The sequence below is a fragment of the Ictidomys tridecemlineatus genome, chromosome X (assembly GCF_052094955.1).
Source record: "Ictidomys tridecemlineatus isolate mIctTri1 chromosome X, mIctTri1.hap1, whole genome shotgun sequence".
NCBI lineage: Eukaryota > Metazoa > Chordata > Mammalia > Rodentia > Sciuridae > Ictidomys > Ictidomys tridecemlineatus.
The window spans coordinates 71,889,003-71,916,637 of NC_135493.1; the positions used below are offsets into that span (position 1 = coordinate 71,889,003).

At 38.5% G+C, this 27,635-nt stretch overlaps 1 protein-coding gene across 1 annotated transcript in view; it reads right to left on the bottom strand.

The window, feature by feature from the left end:
- Positions 1 to 27,020, bottom strand: part of Ophn1 (oligophrenin 1) — a 383,470-nt gene extending 356,450 nt beyond the window's left edge. Inside the window, exons 1-2 of the mRNA XM_040282142.2 lie at positions 26,275 to 27,020; positions 25,976 to 26,133 (exon numbers count right to left, since the gene is read on the bottom strand). Coding sequence (XP_040138076.1) covers positions 25,976 to 26,129 — 154 coding nt within the window. The 5' untranslated portion in view covers positions 26,130 to 26,133; positions 26,275 to 27,020. The remainder of the gene's footprint in view (positions 1 to 25,975; positions 26,134 to 26,274) is intronic.
- Positions 27,021 to 27,635: the final 615 nt, after the last annotated feature.

Here is a 27,635-nt window from a genome sequence, read left to right on the forward strand (position 1 = left end):
GTGTGAAGCCCTGGGTTCCATTCCACACATGGCAGCCAGGCACAGTGGTACATGCCTGTAATCCCAGCAGCTTGGGAGGCTGAGGCAGGAGAATCAAGAGTTCAAAGCCAGTCTCAGCAAAAGCAAGGTGCTAAGCATCTCAGTGAGACCCTGTCTCTAAATCAAATACAAAATAGGGTTGGGGATGGGGCTCAGTGGTCAAAGGCCCCTAAGATCAATCCCTGGTCCCCCCCACACACACACAAAAAAACGCCTCCTAGCACCACACACAAACTAATTATAGCACTTGGTAACATACCAAAAGAGATAAGAACCATGTATTACTCTCCAAATAATGCCACAGTATCAGCATAACAGTCCCTTGCCAATGTTCTGTACATATGAATTATGCATAAGTATATAAAATCATCTAACTAGGAAAAATAATAAAAGTACTTTTGTAACATACTGATCAATAAAATGTTAATACAATAATGCCCTACTATTCAGCATTATCAGATAATGAGACATTAAAGAAAGTTGATTTTCAACTCAAATAAATTTTATTCCTTTAAACATTGAGAAGATTTGTCATTTTATTGTGGTAACAGACAACTAACATTTAATCATTTCCTGCCTTATTAAATGATTTTGGATGACTCAATTTCATCATGATGACACCAGTAATCAATCCGAGGCTGTGATATATGTGTGGAATGTTCAAGTACATAGGAGGACTATTGGCCCCTATATAAAATGGATACAGAGTACAATGCCTTACATTAAGACCTTATGTCTATATTTTTCAGATATTTTCAGGCTCCTCCCCACTTCAACTTACTTCAATTGTCACTTATTTTCATTTCCAGACCCCTCCCCACTTCATGTCCACACCCACTCTATTTCTGCATATAAATTTCTGAGGGTTATCAACCATATCAAAGTTTTAAAAAAGAGCCAGTACACTTTGGAAAACAGTGTCTCCCATGGAGTACAATGCCCAGTGAAAAATCACTCTAGCTACTTAGAGACATGGGATGAAGCAACTTCCAGATTCCCAGTTTTATTCTAGATGGTAAGATCTTTAGAAAACTGACCTTCAAATGTATAGAGGTATTACTGTAATTCAGCAATGACAGCAGTGACAAGATTCTAATTCTTATATATTAAGTGACTTATTCTAATTACAAATTAATCCATGGACTTATAAATAAGAAGAAATTCTGTCAGAGAATTAAAATTATTTGATGCACTCTATAATCTTTCAGTACCAATTAATCAATATTTCCTATAAGCATATAGACATATAACATGTATTGGGGTTTTTGTTATTTTTTGGTATGGGGGTTTGGACATTTATTCTTTATTCTTGTGGTAGATAGAACCCAGAGCCTTCACATCTTGGGCAAGTGCTCTACAACTGATGTATATCTCCAGCTCATTTTTTAAAATTTGATTTTGAGACATGGTCTCTGTGTGTTGCCCAAATGGGCATGGAACTTACGATCCTCTTGCCTCAGCCTCCCACATAGCTGGGATGACAGCCATGTGGCACTGTGCCTGGCTGAAAACAGTACTTAATAAGAAAGAAACTTCACTTCCCTTATCTCATTAGATTCTCAGAATTATCTTGTTGGGAGAGCATGTCAAGCATACTTGGTATTGTTTCACATACAGGAAACTGAAGCTTTAAGAGATGAATTGTACCCAAGAACCCATGATTAGCAGATTTTGGAGTAGAACCCAAATCTTACAAATCCTAACCAGTGCTTATTTTGCTGGGCCACGTGACTCTCAAGAACATACTGGGGATTGAGGTTGTGGCTCAGTGGTAGAACACTTGCCTGGCATATGTGAGGCGCTGGTTCAATTCTCAGCACCACATATAAATAAAATAAATAAATAAATGTCCATCAACAAGTAAAAAAAATTTTAAAACAAAAGAACACACTGTAGGATCTCTGCAAGTACAATTCAGGATCTCTGAAGAACATTTTCTTGACTATAATCCTGGAAAGGAGGAGTTGTAAACTATTTCCAAAATAAAAAAGTACAGGCCTGACAAGATGGTGATGATCACTAGACAGAGGATTATAAATACTGTGAACCAAAATCTCTTTCATGCAATGAATGCAGCAATGCCCTAGAATACTGGGGACAATTCAATATGTGGTAAGACAGCTGGAGATAATTCAGAAAGAGGACACAAAACTGACCAAGCAATGGACACATTTTTAAATGATGTGCTTATAGAAAAATTATAATTGTTTTGTCTAAAGAGATGAGGAAGGAGAACTGAAGACTGGAAATAGGAATCTTTACAATCACACAAGGTAAGGAGAAGTGAACATGCTTTTTTAGCAAGTCTAAAACTTACAGAACAGTGACACACTACAGTCACACAAATAAATATAAAAGTAAAAAAAAAATGAGAGACAGGTCACATGAGTGGCACATGCCTATAATCCCAGCAACTTTGAAGGCTGAAGTAGGAAAACTATAATTTCAAAGCCAGTCTCAACAATTTAGCAGGTCCCTGAGCAACTTAGCTAGACCCTGTCTCAAAATTAAAAAGGGCTGGAGACTTAAATCAATAGTAAAGCACCCCTGGGTTGAATCCCCAGTACACAAAAATAAATGGTTAATATGGGGTAGAGGTGTAACACAGTGGTAGAGCACTTTTCTATCAAATCTCGGTACCACCCAAAAAAAAAAAAAAAAGTTACGATGGTAACTTTTATGTTACACCTGCCCCCAAAGAAGAACTGAAAATGAAAAAAGCTATTTTATGAACTGAAAAGAACATAATAATCTTTTAGAGCATTTCTTCTTTTATATCAGCTTCAGAAGCATTCTGAAGGGAGTCCAGATGTCATAGTATAAATCGGCATCAGCCTTTCTGGGTCCCATTCCCACCTTGGCCACGGCTCCCCACCATCACAAAGAGCTGCTACAGTGACTCAAAGCCAGGCAGGAAGCAAAGGGAGAGAAAAGAGAAACAAGCCAAATAGTGTGCCATTAAATGTGAAATTATTCCTCTCCAACTTGTTCAGGCCTAGTATATAATAGACCCTGTTTATGTATTTCTTCTGGGGTTTCTAAATTACTTCTGTAACAACTGGGGCATAGTGAGAAGTTCAAAAAGAGGCCAGCTTTCTAGAGACAGAGGATGTCTGTCTATTCTGTGAGAAGAGTTCTATACACATCCCCATTAATGTACATTAGCCCTGCTCTGTGGCTTTGTCTATCAGAAAAACCAACTGTGAGTTAATCAATGTCAAGTCCCTGGGGAATGTAGGCAGATTCAAGGATTCAGCGCTGCAGGAGACAAACGCTCTATACCCACACCCACATGTTACTGTTAACTGTGCTTTTCTTCCTAACCAACACCATCTGCCCATAAAATCCACGCCATGACCGCTCATCCTCCCCCAAACCCCAATCCAGGCCCCTTTGTTCAACCTCAGCTCTAACAAAAAAGGGGGTTCTCCCTCTTTGTTGCAATTTCAAAAATTAATAAATTTCTAGATAAAACAATGTATGATGAATTGCCATATGGCATTCCCATTGCATTTTTAACCCACTCTCCCAGTTTAGATAGATGCAAATAACCAGCTGGTAAGGGGGAAAGAAGTCTCTGTACAGCATGTTGCACAATATTCATGAGGCAAGAGAAAAGATAGCCTGGAAAAGGAATTATCTGTGGTAAGAATCAAGGTAGGCCACCTAATCTCATCCCCTGCTTTTTTTCTTTTTCTTTCTTTCCTTTTTTTTTTCTTTCCTGTTTCTGGGAATTGAACCTGGGGTACTCCCTCTACCACTGAGCTACATCCCAAGCTCCAGCCTTTTTTCAGTTTTTTTTTTAAGATAGAGTCTCACTAAGTTACCCAGGTTGGCCTCAAACTAGAGACCTTCCTGCCTCAGTCTCCCATATAGCTCCCATCATGCCCAGCACTATCTCTTACTAAACCTTAGATGAGCCACTTGGCTGTTCTGTGTCTCAGTTTCTCTTCTATAAAATAGGGTCTTATCATTCATTCAAATAAAATACTTAGAGTATACTCTGGGCCAGGCACTATATTAGTCACTTTGGCCAAACCTAAACACTGTTCCCTTTCTCAGTACCAGTAGAACCACAATAAAGATATAACATCACACTCAAGGACAATACAGATACTATTGCTAATATTTATTAAGTGGTAATTAGGAAAAGGAGAACATGCCAGACAAGCCAAGACCCTTTTTTTTGTAAGTGTAGTGGCTTTTATATGCTACCCAAGAGGATCTCTGATAAGTTTCTACTTTACTATCAGAGGAGTATCCAAAGGGCTGTATGACAGGAGAAACTATGCACTCAAATTCCTTTACTCCTTTCATTATCAAATGTATTTTTTTTTTTTTTTTTGGTACTGGGGATAGAACTCGGGGGCACTCAGCCACTGAGCCACATCCCCAGCCCTTTTTTTGTATTTTATTTAGAGACAGGGTCTCACTGAGTAGCTTAGAGTGTGGCTAAATTGCTGAGGCTGGCTTTGAACTTGCAATCCTCCTGCCTCAGCCTCCTGAGCTGCTGGGCCATACACCACCATACCCATCCTCAAATGAATTCTTGAGTTCTCAAGGAATTATCCAGATCTAATTCCAACTAAGTTATCAATAACTACAATTGACTTTTATTTATAGCAGAAGCATTGCCATAAATACATTTCTCAATATACTTAAACAGTAGAGAGTAACATTTGCTGACAGCATATTATTTTCAATTGTTATTTAATTTATATACAAAACGATCAAAGTTGGTATTACTGTCTCCATTTAAAAACACTACACTAAGACTTTAAGAAGCTCAGAGCTTGCCAAATGCCACCAGGTGAGGCAATAGCATATAGGAAATGTGGCCACAGGTCTGTGCCTCCAAAGCTAATGCTCATTCCTGCCACATAAGGCCATAATGGAAACCTGGCCATACCATTCCTTGCTGATGAGCTCAATTTCCTAGACAGAGAATATGCTGAAACTTAAGCTCAGAAACCTAACTTGAACCAAGACTACATCTTTAACCACTTTACTCCCAAATATCCTTTAGGTACATAAGATTTTTTAAAATAGAAAAAAATAATTAAAGCCCTAGGGTCCAAGGGTTATCATTTCCCTAACAAACTTGTTTCCTGTATTCCCAAAAGGGCAGAATTTAATGATGGAAAACATATACAAGGCAACAACTTAATTCCTTTTTTTTAATCCAGCTCTCATCAGCCTCAGCTAATCTAGGTGGCTGGAAAACAGAGGGGTTGCCTCCATGACCTCCCAGAACCCCTTCCAACACTATAATTCTGATTCTCTTTGCCTTAGTTACATAGGAGAACTTGTGATTATTTTTCAAAGCCAGGTTTTAGAAGCTAGATTGCTCCACTTTAGTAAAGGTACTACTAGAAATAAGATTGCATCTTGCAATGCCATGCTTTCAAAATCCCTATTAAATCACACCAAAATAATAATACTGAAATAACAAAAGCATACCAATCAATCACAAGGAATTAATAAAATCTAGAAAAGCTGAAAGGTGCTCCTGCTCATAACATTTCTTTTCTTTAGACTTCAGTGAAATATTATCTGACCAGTTGGAGAAAGCTGGACTGGGCAACATGCCCTGTGGTGACTTCTGTGGTTCCTATCCTGTCGCCTTCACTTCTTGGTACATTACATCATTGTTAACTATACAGGGAACTGCTGCCTGGCCCCTTTAATGAACCAGAAGTTCCAAAACTTGTCAGAAAGAGAAAAGGGATCCTGTTACCTATGTCAAATAATAAAAACCTTGGTTTTCTCTGCCATCAGAGATATAGAATGCTCTCTATATATTACCTAACTATACAACACACCTCTTAGGGTTAAATATACCAGTTCCACTTTCAACATCAACAAAACACATACAAATAATTCAGGGGTTTTATAAAACGTCCCAAGGAAAGAGAATTTCATGACTAAATACTCAAAAGACAATTTAAAAAACTGTTTATGTGCTAAAGAACCACTGTGTTTCTGATTGGGGAATGGAGAAAGCAAAATCCCTGGATCATAGTTTATTGGTATCAGAACTGAGATTTCATCAGGTCCTGGGCTAGAAACTAGAAATATATCATTGATGATGGATACTTTGATCATTCAAACAGGAAAACACCTAGAAACACCATCTGGATACTAGGTCTTCACATTGTATAAGGAAGTAGGTCATTTCCAAAACCACTTCCTTGCACACCTGTCCACACAAACTCAGCTGGAGTTGGCCACAAACAAGAAAGTCCAAGGAACAGTCAAGAAATTCCTTGCCCTGCCCTGCCCAATAACAGCCAACTAATGTTGCACAGCCTATTTTAGTCTTTGAGTGCTATCCTTTCTCTGCTGCAATGACTCAACTTTACCATTTTATTGCAAAAGCAGCTATAGACAATATATAAGCATTTGGGTTTGGTTGTATGTCAATAAAATGTTATTTACAAAAACAGATATTATTTACAAAAACAGATATTACTTTCAAAAACAGATATTATTTACAAAAACAGGTGTTGGACAGTACTTATCCACTGGCCATAGCATGCTAATGCCTAGTTTAGTTGAGAGCAAAGGGACCCCCTCTTTGAGAAATCAAGATACTATTCATTAACCCCTATTTTTCTACTGGAGAATTCTGGGAGGAGCAGAAAGTGAAGGTATAAGACTATGAAGTTTCCTTCAATTAATCATTCTCAAAGGCAAAAGCTATAAAACACTTCAAAGTTAATGATGGGTTCCCATTCAACTTACTTCTCCTTGTCACCATTAGAAAAAAAAATATCCATGGGTTCAAAGGCAGGACCAGGGATAATTTCTCTGGTATGCCAATAGGAAGAGTCGTGTTTTTCTGTTTTGTTTTCTTTGTTTATTAAACATCATGTTTTAAAGAAACAGTAGTATACATATACAATGAAATTTTTATTTGGCCACAAAATGAAATCCTCTCTTTTTTGGCAAAATGGATGGAACTGAAGGATATTTATTGAATAAAATAAACCAGAAACAGAAAGACAAAGATTGCATAGTGTCTCTCATAGTGTGAAAGCTTAAGAAAATGATCTCAGAGCTGCAAAGAGTAGAATAGTGATTACTGGAGTCTGGGAAGGAACTGGGAGTGAGGAGAGAGGGAGGTTGAACAGCAGGTACCAAAACCCCATTCTAGCGTTCTCTAACACAATAGGATGACTACAGTTCACAATAATATACTATATACTTTATGAAAAACTGGAACAGAGGACTCAAAGGCTCCAAACATGAAGAAATGGTAAGAGATGGAAATATTAATCACCCTTATTTGATCAGTATACCTTGTACACATGTATGGAAATATCACACTGTACCCATAAATATGTATAATTATTACTTTAATTTAAAAGACTTCTTTAAAAACATGTTATTAATTCATTCTTGTTCAGAAACTCAGAAAGTATCCCAGTATGGGAAGCATCAAGACCATAATTCACCTGCAGTTTCAGAAGAGCCAGAAGCTACTGGAGAGCCACACTCTGGGAAAACCTACCCCAAAGGGAACTGTTATTCCTGTAAACTGTTATCCCTGGGACCACTACAAAACAAAACAACACAAAACAAAACTTCTCTGGAGAGAAAACCTAATAAGCAAGTGCCATCTTGTCCAGTGGCCAATTCAATGTATCCATTAGCCAGATCTTCCTGGACTGATTATACTTGACCCAACAGCAGCAATAGCTTTGGTAAGATTGCCAGGCATGGGACCTGGGGTTGTAGCTCAGTGGAAGAGTGCTTGCCTAGCACATGTGAAGCACTGGTGGTTTGATCCTCAGCCCCACATAAAAATAAATAAATAAGCCAGGCACAGTGACACAGCATACCTGTAATCCCAGAGGTTCAGGAGGCTAAGGTAGTAAGATGTCAAGTTCAAAGCCAGTCTCATCAACTCAGTGAGGCCCTAAGCAACTTAGTGAGACTCTGTCTCTAAATAAAATACAGAAAAGGGTTGAGGATGCGGCTCAGTGGTTGATCACCCCTGGGTTCAATCCCTGGTATAAAAAAAAATAACAATAATAAATAAATAAATAAAGGCATTGTGTCTATCTACAACTAAAATATCTATTTTTAAAAATAATGCCATACATGGGCTAATGTAAATCTGCCTGCTACAATAGAAATATATATAATGGGCTCCACTCAAAAAAAATGTCAATTATCTCCATACTGCCTGTGGGATAGAATTTGATTAAAGGCACATGGGTAAGAGGAAGGCAAAAGAAATGGTCCTAAATGTCACTATGGCTTATCTATATTCATGAGCCCCTTTGAATGGCAGTTTTCTACCATGTGGCAATAAGAGGATCCAAAAGACTTAAAACCACAATTTGAAGTGTGGCAGATGAATCGTCAAAGTATGAAAATTGGCTAGGGGGAAAAATAAAAACAAAGCACAGTAAAGTAAGGCCTCTGAGAGGGCTTCCTCAGGTTTTAGGGGGAGAAGGAGATGTCAGCAGGTCACAGGCAACTCTGAAGAGGGTGCACAATAGGGTTTTACAGAGAGTGAGCTGCATAAAGAAATGGTGTTTGGGAGACAGGCTCAAGGAACAAGAAAAGGCTAAGCACTAAGCCAGGCAAGAGCTGGGGTATACAGCAGGGAGAATCATGTCAATATGGCAAGGGATTATGCAGGACAACCCAGAGACATAGACTTTCTAAACCCACTGTGCAAGACATAATCACTGACCCCCTTCTGATATAGTAGAAAATTTGCAGCACTTAAAAACCAGAACATTCAGGTTTGGAACCCAATTTGCCACACACTAGCTGAATAACTTTGAATAAATGACTTAACTTCTCTGAATTTCAATTTCCTCATCTATACAACAGAGGGAACATTACATGCCCTTGGTTACTTCACCTGTATAACAAACTAATAATACCCTGCTAGATTAGCTCATAGGGTTGCAAGATCAAGTTGATGATCAGTGAAACTGTTTGGTGAAATTAAAAATACTAAGTGCTGGGCAGGGTAGTACATGCCTTTAATCCCAGCAACTCAGAAGGCTGAGACAGGAGGACCACAAATTCAAAGCCAGCCTCAGGAACTTAGTGAGGCCTTAAGCAACTTAGTGAGACCCTGTCTCAAAAATCAAAGGGGTAGGACTTGGGATGTGCTCAGTGGTTAAGCACCCCTGGGTTCAACCCTCACTACCCCCCCAAAAAAAATATATATGTGTGTGTGTCTGTGTGTGTGTGTCTGTGTGTGTGTGTACACACACACAAACACAAAGAAGCTATAAGTATTAATATTATTTTATGGTACTGGGGATCGACCCACAATATTGCACATACTAGGTAAGTGCCCTATCACTAAGCTACACTACCAGCCCCCACTGTCATTATTTTATTAAGGATTATTATCTGTGACATCAATACAAACACAATTCCATATAAGGATAAAACTTTTGTCAAGCAATATGTATATTAGCCCCCAAATATAACATTCACTGATAGTGAAAAAAAAAGTATTCAAAAGTCTAAGTCTTTTTTAAAGGTACAAAGATTTATTTAGGAACATAAATACATATACAAGGAAAAATGGGGGCAAGCTAAAGAGAGAGAGAGACATTCCTTTAGGGTAAAGCAAGAAATACACATTCAAGGGAGAATGTGGGCATCTCCAGAAAATCTTAGGACTTAGCTCTACTACAGACTAGAGGTACTAAAGTTCTCCAAGTCTTAGTTTGCTCATCTCTGAAATGGAGGTAATAACATTTTCTTTCTCAGATTAAGTTACAAAATGCCTGTTCAAGTGACTTGTATGTTATAAAGTGCTTGGCAAATAATAGGTCTTCTTTGTTTTGATTTGTTTTTTTTAATACTAGGAATTAAACACAGGGGCATTTTACCTGGCAATAAGAGGATCCAAAAGACTTAAAACCACAATTTGAAGTGTGGCAGCTATACACTGAGCTATACCCCAACGCTTTTTATTTATTTATTTATTTATTTTGAGACAGGACCTCGCTAAACTGCTGAATCTGACTTTCAACTTGCAATACTCCTGCCTCAGCCTCTGAAGTCACTGGGATTACAGGTATGCACCACTATGTCCATTGGCAAATGATAGTTTACACCCATATCTATATCCATATCCAAATCCAGGATATCAGTCAGCCTGAATGAAATCATATACACACATCCTAGACTTCTTGGTGCCCAGGATGAACATCACCATACCTAAAACCCAATTTGATTCTTATTAAGAATTATCTCCTCATTTATAAGTGGATTCCCTAAATTCCACAGAATGGGGATGGATGGTCAATTAGTGAAGGTGTGTCTCTTGCTCTTCTGTCTCATCAAGATCCTACTGGGGGGCTGGGGTTGTGGCTCAGTGGCAGAGTGCTTGCCTAGCATATGTGAGGCACTGGGTTCAATCCTCACCACCACACAAAAATAAATTAATAAAATAAAAGTATTGTGTCCATATACAATTAATAATTTCTTAATTAAAAAAAAAAGTTCGTACAAAGCAAAGACCAACCAGAAAAACTACAGCAAGTAACTTCAGACTCCCTGAACTTTCTTCCTTTTCCCCACACTTGAAGGTCTGTAAAATGGTCATTCAGGCCAACACAGGAGATGCACTGTTGGCAAAAGGCATCGAAGAGAAAACAAGTTTCCTCTTTCACAAGGTGAAATCAATTGCGGGGGTGGGGGGGAATGCACAGGCTCAGCAAATAGAGGTTGATGAAGAGAAGAGCTGGGGTTTTTTGTTGTTGTTGTTTTGGGACGGGGGGCGGATACCAGGGATTGAACTCAAGGGCACTTGACCACTGAGCCACATCCCCAGCTCTATTTTGTATTTTATTTATAGACAGGGTCTCACTGAGTTGCTTAGTACCTCACTAAATTGCTGATTCTGGCTTTGGACTCGTGATCCCCCTGTCTCAGCCTCCCGAGCTGCTAGCACTATGGGCATGCATCACTGTGCCCAGCTGAGAAGAGCTGTTTTTGTGAGGCACAGTGACAGTTAATAGAGCCCAGGAGTAAAACCAGTTACTGACTTCTATGGTTAACTGATTCTGTAACCCAGAGGAATACCTCAGTTTCTTCACAATAAAATAAGAAAGACTTAAATGAATTTTTTTCTCTTAACAGTCCCTTGAATTGCATGCTCAGGAGCTCTGGATTAGCCTGGGCAACATAGTGAGAGTCCTCTGTCTCAAAAGGAAAAAACAAACAAAAAAAAAAAAGCAAAGGAAATGGTTAAATAACAACTACTCTTCACAAGGGAAAAACAAACAATGCCAAGAAATCCCAGCTTTCTTTCTCTCCCTTTCTATTCTGCTAGCATGGCTATACAATCCCTGGCTGATCTTCTGTCCAATTAGCACATTGGCGCTCTTTGCATTCCCATTTAGTAACATTACACAATGTTCATCCCACTAAACCCTGAAGTGCTAGGCATGTGCTCTAGAAGACAAAGCTCTCCAGATCAACCACAGTGGGAGAGATATCAATATTTCCCATGTTTAAGAACAAGAGAAATTCAGCATGGTGACAATGGAGGTAGGAACATTCTCTTTAAGATTCCCCTGTTAGGGCTGGGCTTGTGGCTCAAGTGGTAGAGTGCTCGCCTAGCACATGTATCGCACTGGGTTCAATCCTCAGCACCATATAAAAATAAAATAAAGATATTGTGTCCTCCTAAAACTAAAAACAATAAATATTTTTTTAAAAATATTATCCTGTTGTTTTTTGTACATTCTGTTCTAAACAAAAGTTGTAAGGGGCAGCTATAAAACACCTCCATGCCTTGTTACCCACCCTACCCCCCAACTAATGAATTCGGGACGGATGAATTTAGGATTAGTCTCCAGCTGTCAACTGCCACATGCATAATACATATTTTTCCAATCACAGGGTATGGCTTTTCCACGACAGCCTGGCTCTGGAAAGAAGAGTTGGAAGCTGAAGTGTGGCCCTCCTGCTTCTGGGAAGTCCTTAATGAAAACCATTTGCAAAAACTGCCTTGATGCTCCTAATATGGTACTGTCATGCTGGGTCCACTGCTTGCCACTTGTGAGAAATTCCATGCTGCCTTAGGATAAAAATACTATGAAGGTGGAATTTGTCACCCGTTAGTAATGCCACACATTTCCCAATATATACTACTAACTACATGAAAAGCAGCTGTTTGCCATAGAGGTCAACAGAGGAGCAAGAAGAGTGGAGGCCCCTGGAACTGCCCAACCAGCTGGTTTAGACACTCAGGGCAGGAAACAAAAGAGGACAGGGTGTCACAACACCACCAAGATGTATTGTTAGCTCTTTACAACAAATGCAAGAAAACACAATCAGATCCTAATTAAATCCAGGCTAGATTGCTCAGCAGGGAAAACACCTGATCTCAGCCATGATGGGAGCAAAAAATGAGAGGGAACCTTCCACTAGGTGCTTCACTGATAACTGAGTAATTTCAAACAAAAACACCACCATCCCCAATAAAGAGCATACAGAGAGTCTAAATACAAAGTACCTGCTTCAGAAGTACAATGCAGAAAGAACCTTGAATGGGAGGGCAGGAAATATTATTCTGATCCCAATCTGGATTCTAGCTCTAGGACCCTAGAGGAGTAATTCTCTCTCTTGGCTTCCTTTGCATTGAATATAAACCCAATGGAGCAGATGTAAATGTTTCTAAATAACCTTCCAGGGCCAATGTTCTGTAAATAAGTCCTTCTCTAGTCACAATATAGCTTTTTTGATATGGCTCTGAGATATTACCATAAAATTTACAGAAAGTGTACAATTAAGTGGGTTTTAGTAAAATCACAGAGTTGTGCAACTATCATCACAATCTACTCTTAGAAAATGTTTGTTACAACAAAAAAGAAATTCCTTACTCATGAGTAGTCACAATATATTCCAGACCCTCTGGCCCTAGGCAAGTACTAACCTGTACTCTAATAAATTTGCTTTTCTGAACATTTCATATGAAAATAATAATAAACAATATGTAGTATTTTATGACTTTTTTTCGCTTATTACAAGGTCTTCAAAGCCCATCTATGTTTTACCATGTATCAGTACTCCATTATTTTTCATTGTCAAATACTATTCCATGGTATAAATATACCATATTTTATTTATCTGTTTTCCAGTTGATGGACCTTTATGTTGTTTCCACCTTTTAGCCTTTGTAAATAATTCTGATTAAATCCATCAAGAAATTTTTGTGTAGACATGTATTTTGATTTCCCTTGGGTACATGAAGAGTAGATTGTTGGGCCTCAGTGTAAGTGTATGGTTCACCATTTTAAAGAACTACTAAACTTTTCTCCAAAGTGGCTGTACCATATTACATTCACAGCAGCAATATGAGAGCTGCAAACTCTTCACATCCTCTCCAACAAGTGTTCATCTTTTGTTATAATAGTCATCCTAATGGGAAGGGTGCGGTATCGTATAGTGGTTTTGATTTGTATTTCCCTAAGGACTAATAATGTTAAGAATCTTTTCACATCATTATTGGTTATTTGTATATCTTCTTTAGAAAACAGCCATTCAAAAACTTTTCCAATTTTTAACTGAATTATTTTTATTTTATTAAATTTTATGCTGTCTATATATACTCTACATGCAGTCTCATAGCAAATGTGTGGTTTTTGAATATTTTCCCTCTTTGTGGTAATGTGCAAGAGGTTCTAGACAGAGAAACTAGGCTACCTTTTTGTTTTGGATGGTATCATTTCTATCACAAAATGTTTTAATTTGTATAACTCCAATCTACCCTTTTTACCTTTTATCACTTATGCTTTTGGTATCTCATTTAAGAAACCATTGTCTAATCCAAGGTCAGTAAGTTTTACACCATTTCTTTCTTTTAAGGATTTTAGTTTTAAGCTTACAATTAGTAATCCCATCCACTTTCAGTTATTTTTTTATATGGTTTAAGGTAAGGGTACAACTGCATTCTTGTGCATGCAGATATCCAATTGACCCAGCTCCATTCATTGAAAAAGACTACTCATCCTCCCACTGAATTATTTTGGCAGCCTTCTTGAAAATCAATTGACCAGAAATATAAGGATTTACTTCTGGATTCTAAATTCTATTCTATTGATCTTCATGCCAATCTTTATGCCAATACCATATTGTCTTAATAATAGGTTTGAAATTGAGAAAGGTTAAGCTTCCAACTATGTTCTTTTTCAAGACTGGCTGATCTGAGTCCTTTCATTTCCATATGAATGTTAACGTTTTCTTACCAATTTCTACCACAAAGCTGGGTGGTTATTTCACTAGGAATAATGGTGAATCTGTACATCAATTTTGGGACTATTGCCATCATAATATTAAGTCTTTGAATCCATAACTATGGTATTTCTTTTCCTTTATTATATCTTTAATCTATTTCAATGATTCTTTTAAGTTTATTTGTAAATATTTTGCCTTTTTTGATGATACTTTGAATAGATTCTTTCTTCATTTAAATTCAGATTATTCATATTGTAGAGAAATGCAACCTAGCTAGACATGGTGGCACACACCAGCAATTTAGGAGGCTGATGATGGAGGAATGCCAAGTTCAAGGCCAGCCTGAACAACTTAGCAAGGCCCTAAGTAATTTAGCCAGAATTATTTTATTTTATTTTGACCTATCTCAAAATTTAAAAAAAAAAATGAAAGAAGGGTAGGGGATATAGCTCAGTGGTAAAGTGCCCCTGGGTTCAGTCCCCAGTAGGGGGCTGGGGTGGAAGGAAAAATATAACTCATTTGTGTATACTGCTCTTGCATCCTACAACCCTGATGAACTTATTTATTACACTGAATAGTTACTAATAAATTCTTCAGGATTTTCTACATACAAGATAACTCATGTGTAACTAGAGATAGCTTTACTACTTTCTATCCAATCTGAATGTCTTTTATTTCTTTTTTTTGTTTTTTGTTTTTTGGTTTTGGGGGGGTATTTTTTTTTGCCTAATTGCCCTGTCTAGTACCTCTAGAATAGAAATATCAAGATCAATGGAACATGCCTATAATCTCAGCAGCTTGGGAGGCTGAGACAGGAGAATCACGAGTTCAAAACCAGCCTTAGCAACTTAGCCAGATCCTGAGCAACTTGGTGAGACCCCTCAAAATTTAAATATATATATATATATATATATTTTTTTAAAATTTTAAATAATTTTAAAATATTTTAAATAATTTTAAATAATTTTAAAATATATATGTATGTATATATATATATATATATATATATATATATATATACACATATATATTTTAAAGGATTGGGTTTGTGGCTCAGTGATTTAGTGCCCTTGAGTTCAATCCCTGGAAGGAAGGAAGGAAGGAAGGAAGGAAGGAAGATAGATCAGGTCAGACCTCATTGCCTTATCCCTGATCCCAGAAGAAATATATTAAATCTGTTCCCACTAAGTACAATCTTATCTGTGAGTTTGTCATAAATGCACTTTATCAGTTTGAGAAAACTTCCTTTTGTACCTAATTTGTTTTTAACATAATAAAGTGATGAAGTTTTAAAAATACTTTATCATCATCTGAGGTAACTGAATGAGGTTTCCCCTTTATTTTAATTATATGTTAGTCAGTTTTTCAACACGGTGACAAAACACCTCATAAAAATTCAACTAAAAGGAGGAAAAAGTTTATTGTGACTCATGATTTTAGGGTTTTTAGTTCATAGCTAGATCCATTGCTTTCAAGTCTATGGCAAGGCAGAAACATCATGGCAGGAAAGTTTGGGTGAAAGAAAGATACACACCTCATGGAAGGTAGGAAGCAAAGAGAGAAGAAGGGACCAGGGATAAATATACTACCCACAGGGCAGACCCCCAAAGTCCTACTCCCTTCAACTGGGTCCCACCTCCTAGAAGGTCTACCTCCTCCTGATAGTCAAACTCTGAATCTATCAATGGATCAGCCTACTGATATTGTTAGAGCCCTCATGATCCAAGCAATTCCTAAAAGCCTTACCTCTGAACACTACTGCTTTGGAAACCTCGATCCATGAACCTTTGAAAGACATTCCAGATCCAAATGCAAAGACATTAAAAGTATCTTTGCATTCCAAGAATGTATTCCACTGATAGCATATAATTCTTTCGGTATGTTGCTAGATTTGGTTTGCTAATATAGTCTTGAGGATTTTTGCATCTATATTCTGAAAGGAACTCAATCCATATTTTTCTTGTGGTGTCATTGTCTAGTTTGGTACCTGGGAATGCTGATACAATCTCTGGGGCTTTGTTTGTTTTTCTTCATTTTTTTTCTTTCTTTGCTCACACTGGATAATCTCAATTGACCTATGTTCAAGTTCTTTGATGCTTTCTTTCACTAACTTAAATCTACTGTTGAGCATCCTTTGTGATGTTTTCATTTCAGTGATTTTATTCTTCAACTTCAGAATTTTTTATTTAGTTTTTTTTTATAATCATCCATTTATACTGTCCCCTTGATAAGTCACTATTTCCATGTATTCCTTTAAGTATTTAGACATGATTTCCTTCTATTTTTTAACATGTAAGCTAATTTAAATTTTTTTTTATCTAACTTCCAAACTTTAGACTCCATCACAGTTTTTATTGACATTTTTTTCTTTTATACATACTATACTATCCTATCTGGTTACATGTCTGATTTTTGTGGTTGTTGTTTTTGAAAACTGGACATTTCAGACAATATAATGTGTTTGTGCATGAAATCATCTCCTGCCCCCAAAGGTTGTATTGCTATTATTATGTTCTTGTTATTATTTTTTGCTTGGCATCTTTCTTGGACTAATTCTGTAATGTCTGTATTTCTTGTGGTATTCAGGCACTAAAGCCTCAGCTTGGTTATCTTAGTGGTCAGCTATCCACGAGATCTTCTACCTTTTGCTAAGGGGTTTTGATGTGCATGTTGGGGCATGCCTTCAACCCTCAGTCAGATAAGTTACAATTCTGCCTCAAATTCAACTACAAATAGGAAATTGTGACTCTCTCAGGTCTTTTCAGGGCACATAGACAACTCTGGGCATATGTGTGGCTCTCTAGATCCCCAAGAATATTTCAACTTTTCAAAATTCCCTGTGAATGTCTCATTTCCCAGTTATTTATTTTATGTTTTTGGCCAGGCTCTTATTTGCCCTGTATAGTATCATTTCAGCCATGATTTTAAACACTCTGGAATTAGGGTTTTCCCACCAAGCTTATGCTATGTCAATTGAAGTGATGAGAAGTACTATAAAGGAGGCTTTTCTAGTTATCTTCTAAATAAATCAAATTTTGACAAGGCTCTGACTATGGGACTTCAGTGGAGCTATAAACTTAATCTTTCCTGTCATGTGCAGCAAGCCTGCTGATTTTCATAGTCTCCATAGTTAAGAAGCTGCTGGTTCTCCTCAAAGCTAGGGAGAAGGGAATAGGAAGCAAGGTAAGCTAAATTGTCACTAATCTGCTACTATAGAGATTCAGCAGTTTTTCTTCAAAAAACAATCTTAAGTTATTGCAAGCTTTTGGTAAATTTTCAGAGCTCTGAAAAAGTTGCTGTTGACAACTTTTGCCAGTGTCTTTTTGCTTTTATGGGTGAGTGGATTTTCAGAGTTTTCAGATCATAGTCTCTTCATGTACACTCTTTTTCTTAATATTTATTTTTTAGTTATAGATGGACATAATACCTTTATTTTATTTTTATGTGGTGCTGAGGATCAAACCCAGTGCCTCACACATGCTAGGCAAGTGCTCTACCTCTGAGCCACAATCCCAACCCCTCTCATGTACACCCTTAAAGAAATCTTGTTGGAATGGCTGAGAATTTGCTTACAATGGAACTCACTCTTAAGTGGGAACAGGTTAAAAGAAGTGCTGGGGTAAAGTCTTTGTTAAAGGGTAGACAAAATGTTGACATTTGCTACAACTATAGTGGAGAAATGGGGAATGGGGACATATAAGGAAAGAAAAGGTTTACCCTTTTGTAGATTTTTAAATTTTTTTTTAGTTGTAGATGAACACAATACCTTTATTTATTTATTTACTTACTTATTTACTTACTTACTTATTTATTTATATGTAGTGCTGAGGATCAAACGCAGCACCTTAGGCATGCTAGGCAAGTGCTCTACCACTGAGCTATACCCCCAGACCCCTTTTGTAGCTTTTGACTGTTGTGCCATGTTCATGTTACTACCCTGAAATATTTTAATATACTTCTAAAAGAAGAATTAATAAATATGTGCTTTAGATTTCCCCTAAAGATTCCTGAGATATACTGTATTCTGTATGCTTCTGAGAAACTACCCATAAAGTGTCTTACTCATTACCAAGGCAATTAACTATCAAAGTGGTAAAACAGGTCTCTCTGACTTAGGAACTCTTCCTCCTTATGTTATCCTTCTTTCCAATAAACAGCTTCATCACCATAATCTAGCTCCTTTATTTCACCCCACATATCTCTACTTCATACTATGTGATGGAATATATTTTTCACCCTGAACTTCCTCTTCATAGCTCTCACCGCTGTGATTACTTAAATTGATAATAAGGTATTTAATATATGTTCCAAGAGGGCAGAGCCTCCAGCAGCCTCATTCCCCATTGCATCTCCAAATTGCCTTTATATTGCCCCAGGTTTAGCACTTTATGCAAGCCTGGTAAAGCTTTATGAGGGCCCTCTAACCCACTAGAAAAACATTACTTTGAGATTTCAAGGGTACTCCCCTGGAAAAGTATGTCTTTCCAGATCCTCAGGGGCTTTTAGGAAATGTCTGTAGTAAGTGATTAGAGAAACAGATGCCAGATTAAACAAAAGATTTTGGCTACGCTTTAAAAAAAATAAGGCTATAAAAATGAAAAGTAATTTTTAAGTCTGATTGGAAATTTTTTCTTAATGGGCAAGTCTAAAATCTTCCATACCCTACCCCAACACCATCCGAAAACCCTAGAAAGAACTGTTCCTTATAAATGGTCACACTAAAACGCCAATTTGGTTCACTTTTTCACCCTAGTTCCCCCAGTACCCCACTTCAGCTACTTCAGAATTTAAGTATTCACATCTACTAACAGCAATACTGAAAAATATACTACCCTTTGATCTGAGTTACACTGGAGGTGTAAAATAACTCCAGGTGCTCAAAGACACTGATTAAATATCACTGGGATAATGACAGGATATCTCCTGAATGACAATGTATATTATATCACCAACTCCTCCCTATACACATGACACTACACCCACCCCAAAGGGAGCAAAAGCTTTGGATTCCCTCCCCATAGAGCTATTCAGGGCAGAACTGAAGGGAATCTGATTGACATCTCCTAAGCAGTAGTCAACAAGTGGCTACTCAAATAGGCCAGCATGAATCAAGTCATCTACTCATGCTGGATATTTCAGTTGGATTGTCTCTTTGCCTAGTCTCCTAGAGTAAAGATAAATGGGCTCCGAAGAATCAATTAAGGATATTTAAGTATTTGAATAAGACGGTGGTAACTAGAAAACAGAGAACCATATAACCAGAAGGAAACCTCAAGATTATTACCCAAGCCCCTAAGTTTATAAATGAGAAAAATAAGGGTCACAAAGTCAAAGACTTACTCAAACTCATGAAGCTAGTTAGCGGCAGAGTTAGAACCAACCCATCCTCCCAGGAAAACACACAACAGGTAGGTGCCCAGATGTCAAAGCAAGAGCTTGAAAAGCACCCCAAAAGGTGACCTTAATGCAAACATCTAAGTCTCTTACTTAAAAGTATAGAATATAAAGAAAGTGGCTTTCTTTTAAAAATTTAAGACTGTAATAGTAAAGCTATATAAATCTTATCATTTCTACTTTATCAAATTTATGGGCTTTATTTTTAGTATAGAAGGCATCTTTGGGATTCTTTTAAAACCTAAAAAAGGGCTGGGGATGTGACTTAGTGGTTAAGTGCCCCTGGGTTTAATCCCTGGTACCAAAATAATAAATAAATAAATAAGTTTTAATTAGTCCAAGACAGTCTTGGTATGTATGGTTATATATATGTATGTATGGGTTTAGCAATACAATTTTTTTCTGACATCTGTTTTATATATACACACATTTACATACAAAATATGTTATATATAAAATAGATTATCCTTGGTTTTGAAAAGTCATTTTTAAATTATTTGAATTTTTGTTTAAATACTGTCATGTCTACAAAAATAATGTGAAAATTTATGTAAACATAAAAATAGGAACTTATCATTGGGTTTATCATTCCTTTCTGAAACTGTTGAACCACAGTATGCAATGCAAAAAAAATAGTATATCATGGGGTATTAGAGCTGAAAGTGAGCTATATTAAGCCCCTTCCCCCATCCCCATCTTTGTAAAGCCACAGACCCCACAGCCCCTGTGAAATGACTTACCAAAGCCAAAGATCACATTAATAACAGAACCAGGACTACATCCAGCTATCCAGATGCCACATCCAGGGTTTTTTGTCATTATAACATTATTCCACCTCTGCTAATTTGTAAATGGTATCCAGCCCTCAGAGAAATCTCTATCTGAAAATTGTCACTCTCCATTTTTCCTAGCTCATTAGAGTCTAAGTCTCATAGAAAGATAAAACTAGAGATCACCTAGCTCAAATATTGCAATCCAGTTGAATCTTTCTGCAAAAAAAATGTTTTATTTGGCTAAAACTAAAAATGTGAAGGCCTTTTGAATACAGTGAGACAGCTATATTTTACTGTAATAACTGTGTCTCTATTACCCTACTTTGAGCAGCTACATACTTCTGGTTTCTCCTTAACTTCTGATAGCATTTGAGCCTGGTATCCTTGAATCCAGTGTAGGCATAATTAGGAGAACACCAAAGTAAAATTAGCTAATGGAAAATGTGAGATATGGGATTACATTCTATCAACAGCTACATTCACTACCTTACCAGTAAAAATCCATTTAAATCTTTTAGGTTAACTAGATATGCCAGACATTTGCAAATTACAGCTACTGAGGCAGTCCTTCAACCTGCTATTTTTGGATATTCCCCTCCCCCAGCTGAACTGAGAATGGTTTTCTTATATTTAAATGGTTGAAAAAAATCAAAGAAAGAATATTTCATGACATATGAAAAGCTTGTGAAATTGATATTTTAATGTCAATTAATAAAGTTTTATTAAAATATGCTCATCTTACTTTGTATGGCTGCTTTCTCACAACAAAGGCAGAATTGGGTAGTTTTCAGAGACTGCATGGCACTCAAAGACTACAGAACATACTACATTTTCCTATATAGAAAAGGTTTGCTGGTCCTAAGATTTATATATTATTTTTAAAAATGCAAGCTTTCAAATTCGGTGATAAAAAGTCACAAATATTTGTGTGGGATTACCTTATACATCACTCTCAGATGAATCTTCTTAAAATACAGCTCAAATTATACCCCTGTCCTACCAAAAATCTTCTTTAGCACTCCCTAGGGGATGGGAGGTATAGATTATTGGTAGAGGACTTGCCCAGCAAGTTCGAGGCTCTGGGTTCCATCCATAGCATCACAAAAAAGTAAAAGAAAGAAAGAAAAGAAAAAAAAGAAAGAAAAGCATCCTTTGCCTATAAAGTCTGAAATTCTTGACAGATCTTGTATGGTCTTATCTTACTCTTCCATTCCAACTTCATTTCCCAAGCCTCTCTTTTTGCATCTTATATACCAGATGACCTGAATCATTTGTCATCCCTTCACACTCTGTGTCATTCCTACTATATGAAATTCTTTGTTCTGAATACAGTGTCATACTGCAAAATAAGCAGGTTCTTTAGAGACAAAGTTAGATTGTATTTCAGATTCTTACCCTTATTAGTTCAGGAAGCTAACTTCTCTGAACTTCAGTTTTCTTATCTATAGAATGTGAATAATAATCCTTATCCCAAGCTGCAAATGTAGCTCTGTGGTAGAGTGCTTCCCTAACATGTGTGAGGCCCTCGGTTCAATCCCAGCACCACAAAATAATAACAATATTATTACTTATCTCATAAAACTGTTACAAGATGAGCGCCTGGCATATGGGAACAGCTAAATAAGTGATAAGTGTTATTACTTCTGCTTAAATCCAATCCTACCCTCCTCCTTTGCTTTTCCTCTGTCCTCCCACTGGGAAATGAGCTCTCCCTGTGTCACATACCATTATGCCTACTTATCCCTCTCTTAGGTTCTAATCTGTATCTACTACTTTATATAACAGTAATTTCTCTCTACTACTTGCCCAGGAACTTATTGAGGGCAGAATTCATCTGTGACTCACTCTGTATGTCTCACAGACCTCTGAACAATGACTTGAACATAGTATGTGCACAAGTATTTATTGAATGAATGGTATGTGTTTGCTGAACTATATATAACATGCATTAGCTGTCTCATATTGCTTAGGGATAAGTAAGGGGTCACAACACTCGTTCTGTATAATGCCTAGGTTCAGTGCTTGGCAAATATTCAAATAACATCAAGGACTAAAACCGCCATCATGAAAACAAGGGTAAACAGAAAAATGGGCAATACAGTCACCTTTCAGAATGATGGTCTTTTTCTTTCCCATTAGTTAAAGTTATAATCATCTTGTGCTCCAAAAATTAGAACTAGAGCACATTTAAAGGAGGAGGGGGAAATTAACCACTTCCTCAAGGGAGTCAGGTGAATATCATAACATCAATTACCTCTGAGCACAGAGCTAAATAAATCTAAATATTTAAACAGGACCTACATTCAATGAATTAATCATCATACTCAGTTGTGACTACAGCCCTTATCTAAAGCTCTATACAAAACAAGCATAAAGCATAGACATCAAATTCCATCTACATTAACAACTGTTTTTTAAAAGTTGCTAATGATTTTTGCAACACAGTACATCACATCTCATTGGTTCCTAGAAACACTAGTTATTTGAATTGGTGGTCAAATTAATTAGTTAAATTAAAAGGTATCAATCATTCTCCTGCCTTTTAATGCCAGATTCCTGATGCTACTCAAGATGGATCCATGCACAGGAATACAAAACCCATGGCTGAGACATGCCAATGTAGAGGGTGACACTTCCAACAAGAGAACAGCAAAAAAAAATGGTCTCTGTTTTAAACTACTTCTGCTTAAGCATTTCCCTCCTGAAATCTACTGAAAATTACACATTCACCAACAGATTTATCAGTGACCAGAAGATGTATTATCAACAATGTACATTGTTTTGCCATTTCCATTTACAAAGCACTTTTAGAATCCATTAATGCTGCTGAGCTTTGCAACAACTCTGTGAGGTAGATATAATTACCACCATTTTTTTTTTGAGACAAGGTCTCACTATATTTCCCAGGCTGACCTTGAATTCTCATTTCCCTGCCTCAACCTCACAAGTAGCCGAGATTACAGGTGTGCACCACTGTGCCCAGTTTTCCACCACTTTTCATTTTAATTGCACAAATTTATGGAGTACAGTATCATAATATGATAAATGTGTAGCGTCTAATAACCCAATGATAATACTTGACATTTCCCCTCCTTAACATCAAAAAAAATAATTATTCCTATTTTACAGATGAAGTGATTTGTGCCAAATCCCAAGATGAGGAAGCCAAGACTGTAACCTAGGTCTTCAAACTCCAATTCTAGTATTCTTTCTCCATTTTTTTCTCCACATGAAGCAAAAGAACACCTTTGTCTTGTATCGATCCTACTTAACTCTCAGAAATCCACCCAGCTGGCACAGTGTGAGGAAACAGTAGGAGTATAAACATTACTGGGGTCTAGACGATGGGGAACATCCGTCTTTGCCTCTCACTACTCAAGCAATTCTAATTCATTTAACTTAAAGAAATGGAGCTAGCTTTTAACTCCGACCCATTCTATTTTTGGCTTTCTATGTATACTCAAAAAAAAATCAAAAAGCCCCCTAGCCTAGAATATCTTTTGATCTTTTGACCATGTACAAAGGTTTGGGCCTGCATAATTGTTGACTCTTACTCTTTTAATCTTACCAAAGAAGGACAGAGCAGGATGGTGGCACATGCCTGAAATTCTAGCTACTTGGAAGGCTGAGGCAGAAGGATCTCAATTGTGGGTCCAGCCTGAGCAAATTAACAAGACCTTGTCTCAAAGTTGTTGTTGTTGTTGTTGTTGTTGTTGTTGTTGTTGTTTAAAAGATATGGGGATGTATATTAGTAGTAGAGTGTCCCTGGATTCAATGCCCCCCCAGTACCACCAAAAAAAATAAATTAAAGAAGGAAAGAATTTAAATCACTCTTTTCCTCTAGCTTGAAAAACATTTCAATGTTTTATTAAACTGCATTTTTTTTCCTTTCAAATCTTAATCTCTTTGATATGCCTTAGCTGGTCATTTTTTTAGCACAAACACTTTCAGCTTACCATCTATTTCACAAAGCTACCTGCTTCCTAGGGCTTTTAATGAGATTCAATCTGGATTCCTTACCAAGCAGTTTGTTATAGGAAGAAAACAAGCAACAAAGCACAAACATTCTGCATTTTCCTCCCAGAGAAACCTTGCCTTTCTATTTCTGTGGCACAATCTATTCTTAACCTCTCAAGGAACTCTATTAAGTGGAGACACACCCCAAAGCCTGATCTATATGTCTATCTGGAAGGATCAGCATTTCAAATACCCCATCTTTAAGGTGCTACTAGGCACTTACTCTTGATAAGAATACAATAGATGATAGAACTCAACCAAAGGACCTGCAGGAACTTAAATGGTTTATAGATTCTGACCAAAAGTGGAGAGATGACAGATGTGCAGAGAAAGCACAAAAATCAAGGGGCCAATCCGAAAAAAAACTGCACAAGAAATACCAGCTGGTAGCAGTTACCATCACACTAAAGCTCCTAAGGCTCTCCCCCTCTCTTGCTTGGCTACAATCAGGTCCCCACATTGAACATAGACACACTATATTTTGGGAATAAGTCCACTTGAATAAAGTTATAAGCATAGAGGGACATATATGCCAGTGACTTTATTTTTTGCAATCATCTTTCAGCCAAGAAGAGAAAAAATTAATTATCACTCCACTCAATCATTACACTCCATTCTTCTGGGTATATATTTTGGCACAAAGCATTGGCTTGCTCTACTCTCATTGGGGATGTTTATTATTCTTTCTTTTACTCCAAGCCTCCTGCCAACCAGCAGAAATAAAAACCTCCACACACAGAGGGGGAGGGAAATAGGGTCCCACAGCCAAGTCAGCTGTGACCACTAGAAAAGCCAAGTTAGGTGAGGTTCCTTTCAGTGTAGTGGCCCCCATCCCTAACACTGTGTTTTATTCCCTGGGGGTTAGACTGCTTGTGCCAGGGAGCAGGCAGGTCTTTGTTCCAAGCTCAAGCAGACTTCAGTGGCATGTGAAACCAACCAATAATTCTGAACTTAGACTGACCTTGACCTAGGCCATAGCTCAGTATGTTAAAGAAAAAAAATCACTAGGGCAAAGGTGTTTTCTTTAGAAAATAACTTGCCATGGGAATTTTTTTTTACTGTATTACTTATCTGTAGTAACCAAAGGTCAGGACAAAATCATGACTCCAGCTGTTGGCCTTAATCCCCAAATCTTTAGGAGCCTGAGGGAGTTCCTTGGTCAGCCTGGATGTCACCTGGCACCTGACAAGGGTGGTGAATATGTCTCACAGTACCTTCAGATTATCCTTTCAAACAACCATCTGCCTAAGTAAGGCTAACTGCAGAGCAAGAGAGTCCTTGGCACAGCTACAGATCATGTCTTATAAGGTCAAGTCCACTAAAGAGAAAGGCTGAAAGTTTTGATTGTATCCACCATTTTCCACCTCTACTGACCCCCATCCCAAAGGATAGGAAACCCATTTGCCTCACGCGCGTGGAAGGAGTCACCCTAAAGCCTCCTTTCGTTCACCCTGCAATGAGTAAAGATTTAAAGGCAAGAGCCACCGGCTCAGGGGAACAGCTAGTGGAAGCCTTCTACTTACTTCTCATGGCGCTGATAAGCGCGTTGCCGTCTTTGATCACGTCTTTGATGAATTTATTGGTCCTCTCCAGCTCCTGCTCATAACACTTGAGCCTCTCACGGAAGTCGGGGCTGTCCAAGTAGCAATCGCTGAACTCCAGCGGAGGATGCCCCATGGTTCTGATGACCGGGATTGTGGGAGAAAGGAAAGACACAAAGACCAAGAGCATCAGTGGCACAGTGAGGGGAGCAGAAGGGACGGACTGAACGCTGGACAACCTTAAGGAGGCTCTTAGCCTCCCTCCCTTTGGAAATAAGTACCTGTTCCAATGAGATTCCTGGGAAGCAGTGGCTGGTGCGTACGAGGAACGCGCGGCCCGTCGGTGGCTTCAGGTGACTGGGAAGGCTTACTAATGCAGTCGGATCCTGATGGGGTGCTGCCTAGTAAGCAGCATACCCGCTTGGCATCGCCTCTCCTTATAGGCAGCAGAAACCGCAGCCTGACCGGCTTGCCTCCGAAGACGGGCCGGATCCTTCCTGAGCACTCGCAAACGTGACACTTCGGCCCGCCCAGGGTGTAGGCGGGGGTGAGCGCTGGGATTGGGAGCCGCCTCTCCTAGCTCCTCGCTCCTCGCTCCAGAGCTAGCTGAAGATTTCCTACGCCGAACTCCGCGGGCAACCCGGATCGCACTGTCCCCTCCCCCTTCTTAAAGCCAGCGCCTCCGCCCCGCCCCAGCGAAGCCCGAAATCCCAGCCTGGGCGCTCAAGCTCTCTATTCAACTGTCTTCCTTGTACCTTAGGGTTTCGTTACCCGGGTCCGGCAGCTGCTGAGAGTTTTTCCTAGTCCAAGCTTGCTGTCCTGTGAGGAGCCAGAAGGGTTAAGCCCGAGGGCGGCAATGAAACGTAGCCTTCCTCCCTAGACACCAAAGCGGGAAGCGGAGGGCAACAACGCGGCACACAATAGCCGCGGTAGCTCCGCGCTTCCCTACGGAAACTGGGGAGCAGTCAGCGCCCTAGGACTCCAGCTGGAAAGCGTGGCGGCCTGGGAGATGTAGTCTTTCAGTCTGCAAGTCTCATGACTCCTCCCTGCGGTCTCCCCACCACCCCACCAGGGCGGTCGCTCTCCCAGATCTGCATTCCCAGTCTCTCCCAGGCTCTCTGGCAGCACCCAGTCCCAAGGGACAGGTGCGTGGCTCGGGAGAGTCCATGGAAAGTTTCTGCATCTGGATCAAGAACCCAGGAGGAATGGATGGTGGGAGATTCTCTCTCACTTCCCGTTTATTTGTCTAGACTGTATGTTCCTTTTTCCTCTCTTCCCAGCCTCCCTTTGACCTACCAAATTCTTTTTCTTTCCTATTTCTCCTGATTCAAAGTGTTAATTCCCATGGGCCTTGGATCTAAAGGGTCTGTTAGACTCAGAGCCCCTGACAAAGAAAGGGAGACCATAATTAGGAGTTAAATTATCCCTCAATATCACCTCAGACCATGTTTGTGTGTACGTGTGTGTGTGTGTGTGTGTGTGATCCAAATCATTGCATAGGCTGATGATTAAAGCATAAGATTTTCCACATGTAAATGGAAAACCTAAGAAAAGGATATTATAAGTTGTCTTGCAGTATAACTAAAAGGTCTCTTGTCCATTGTTGGAGAACTGGGGCTACCGATGAAGGCAGCTGCCTTGA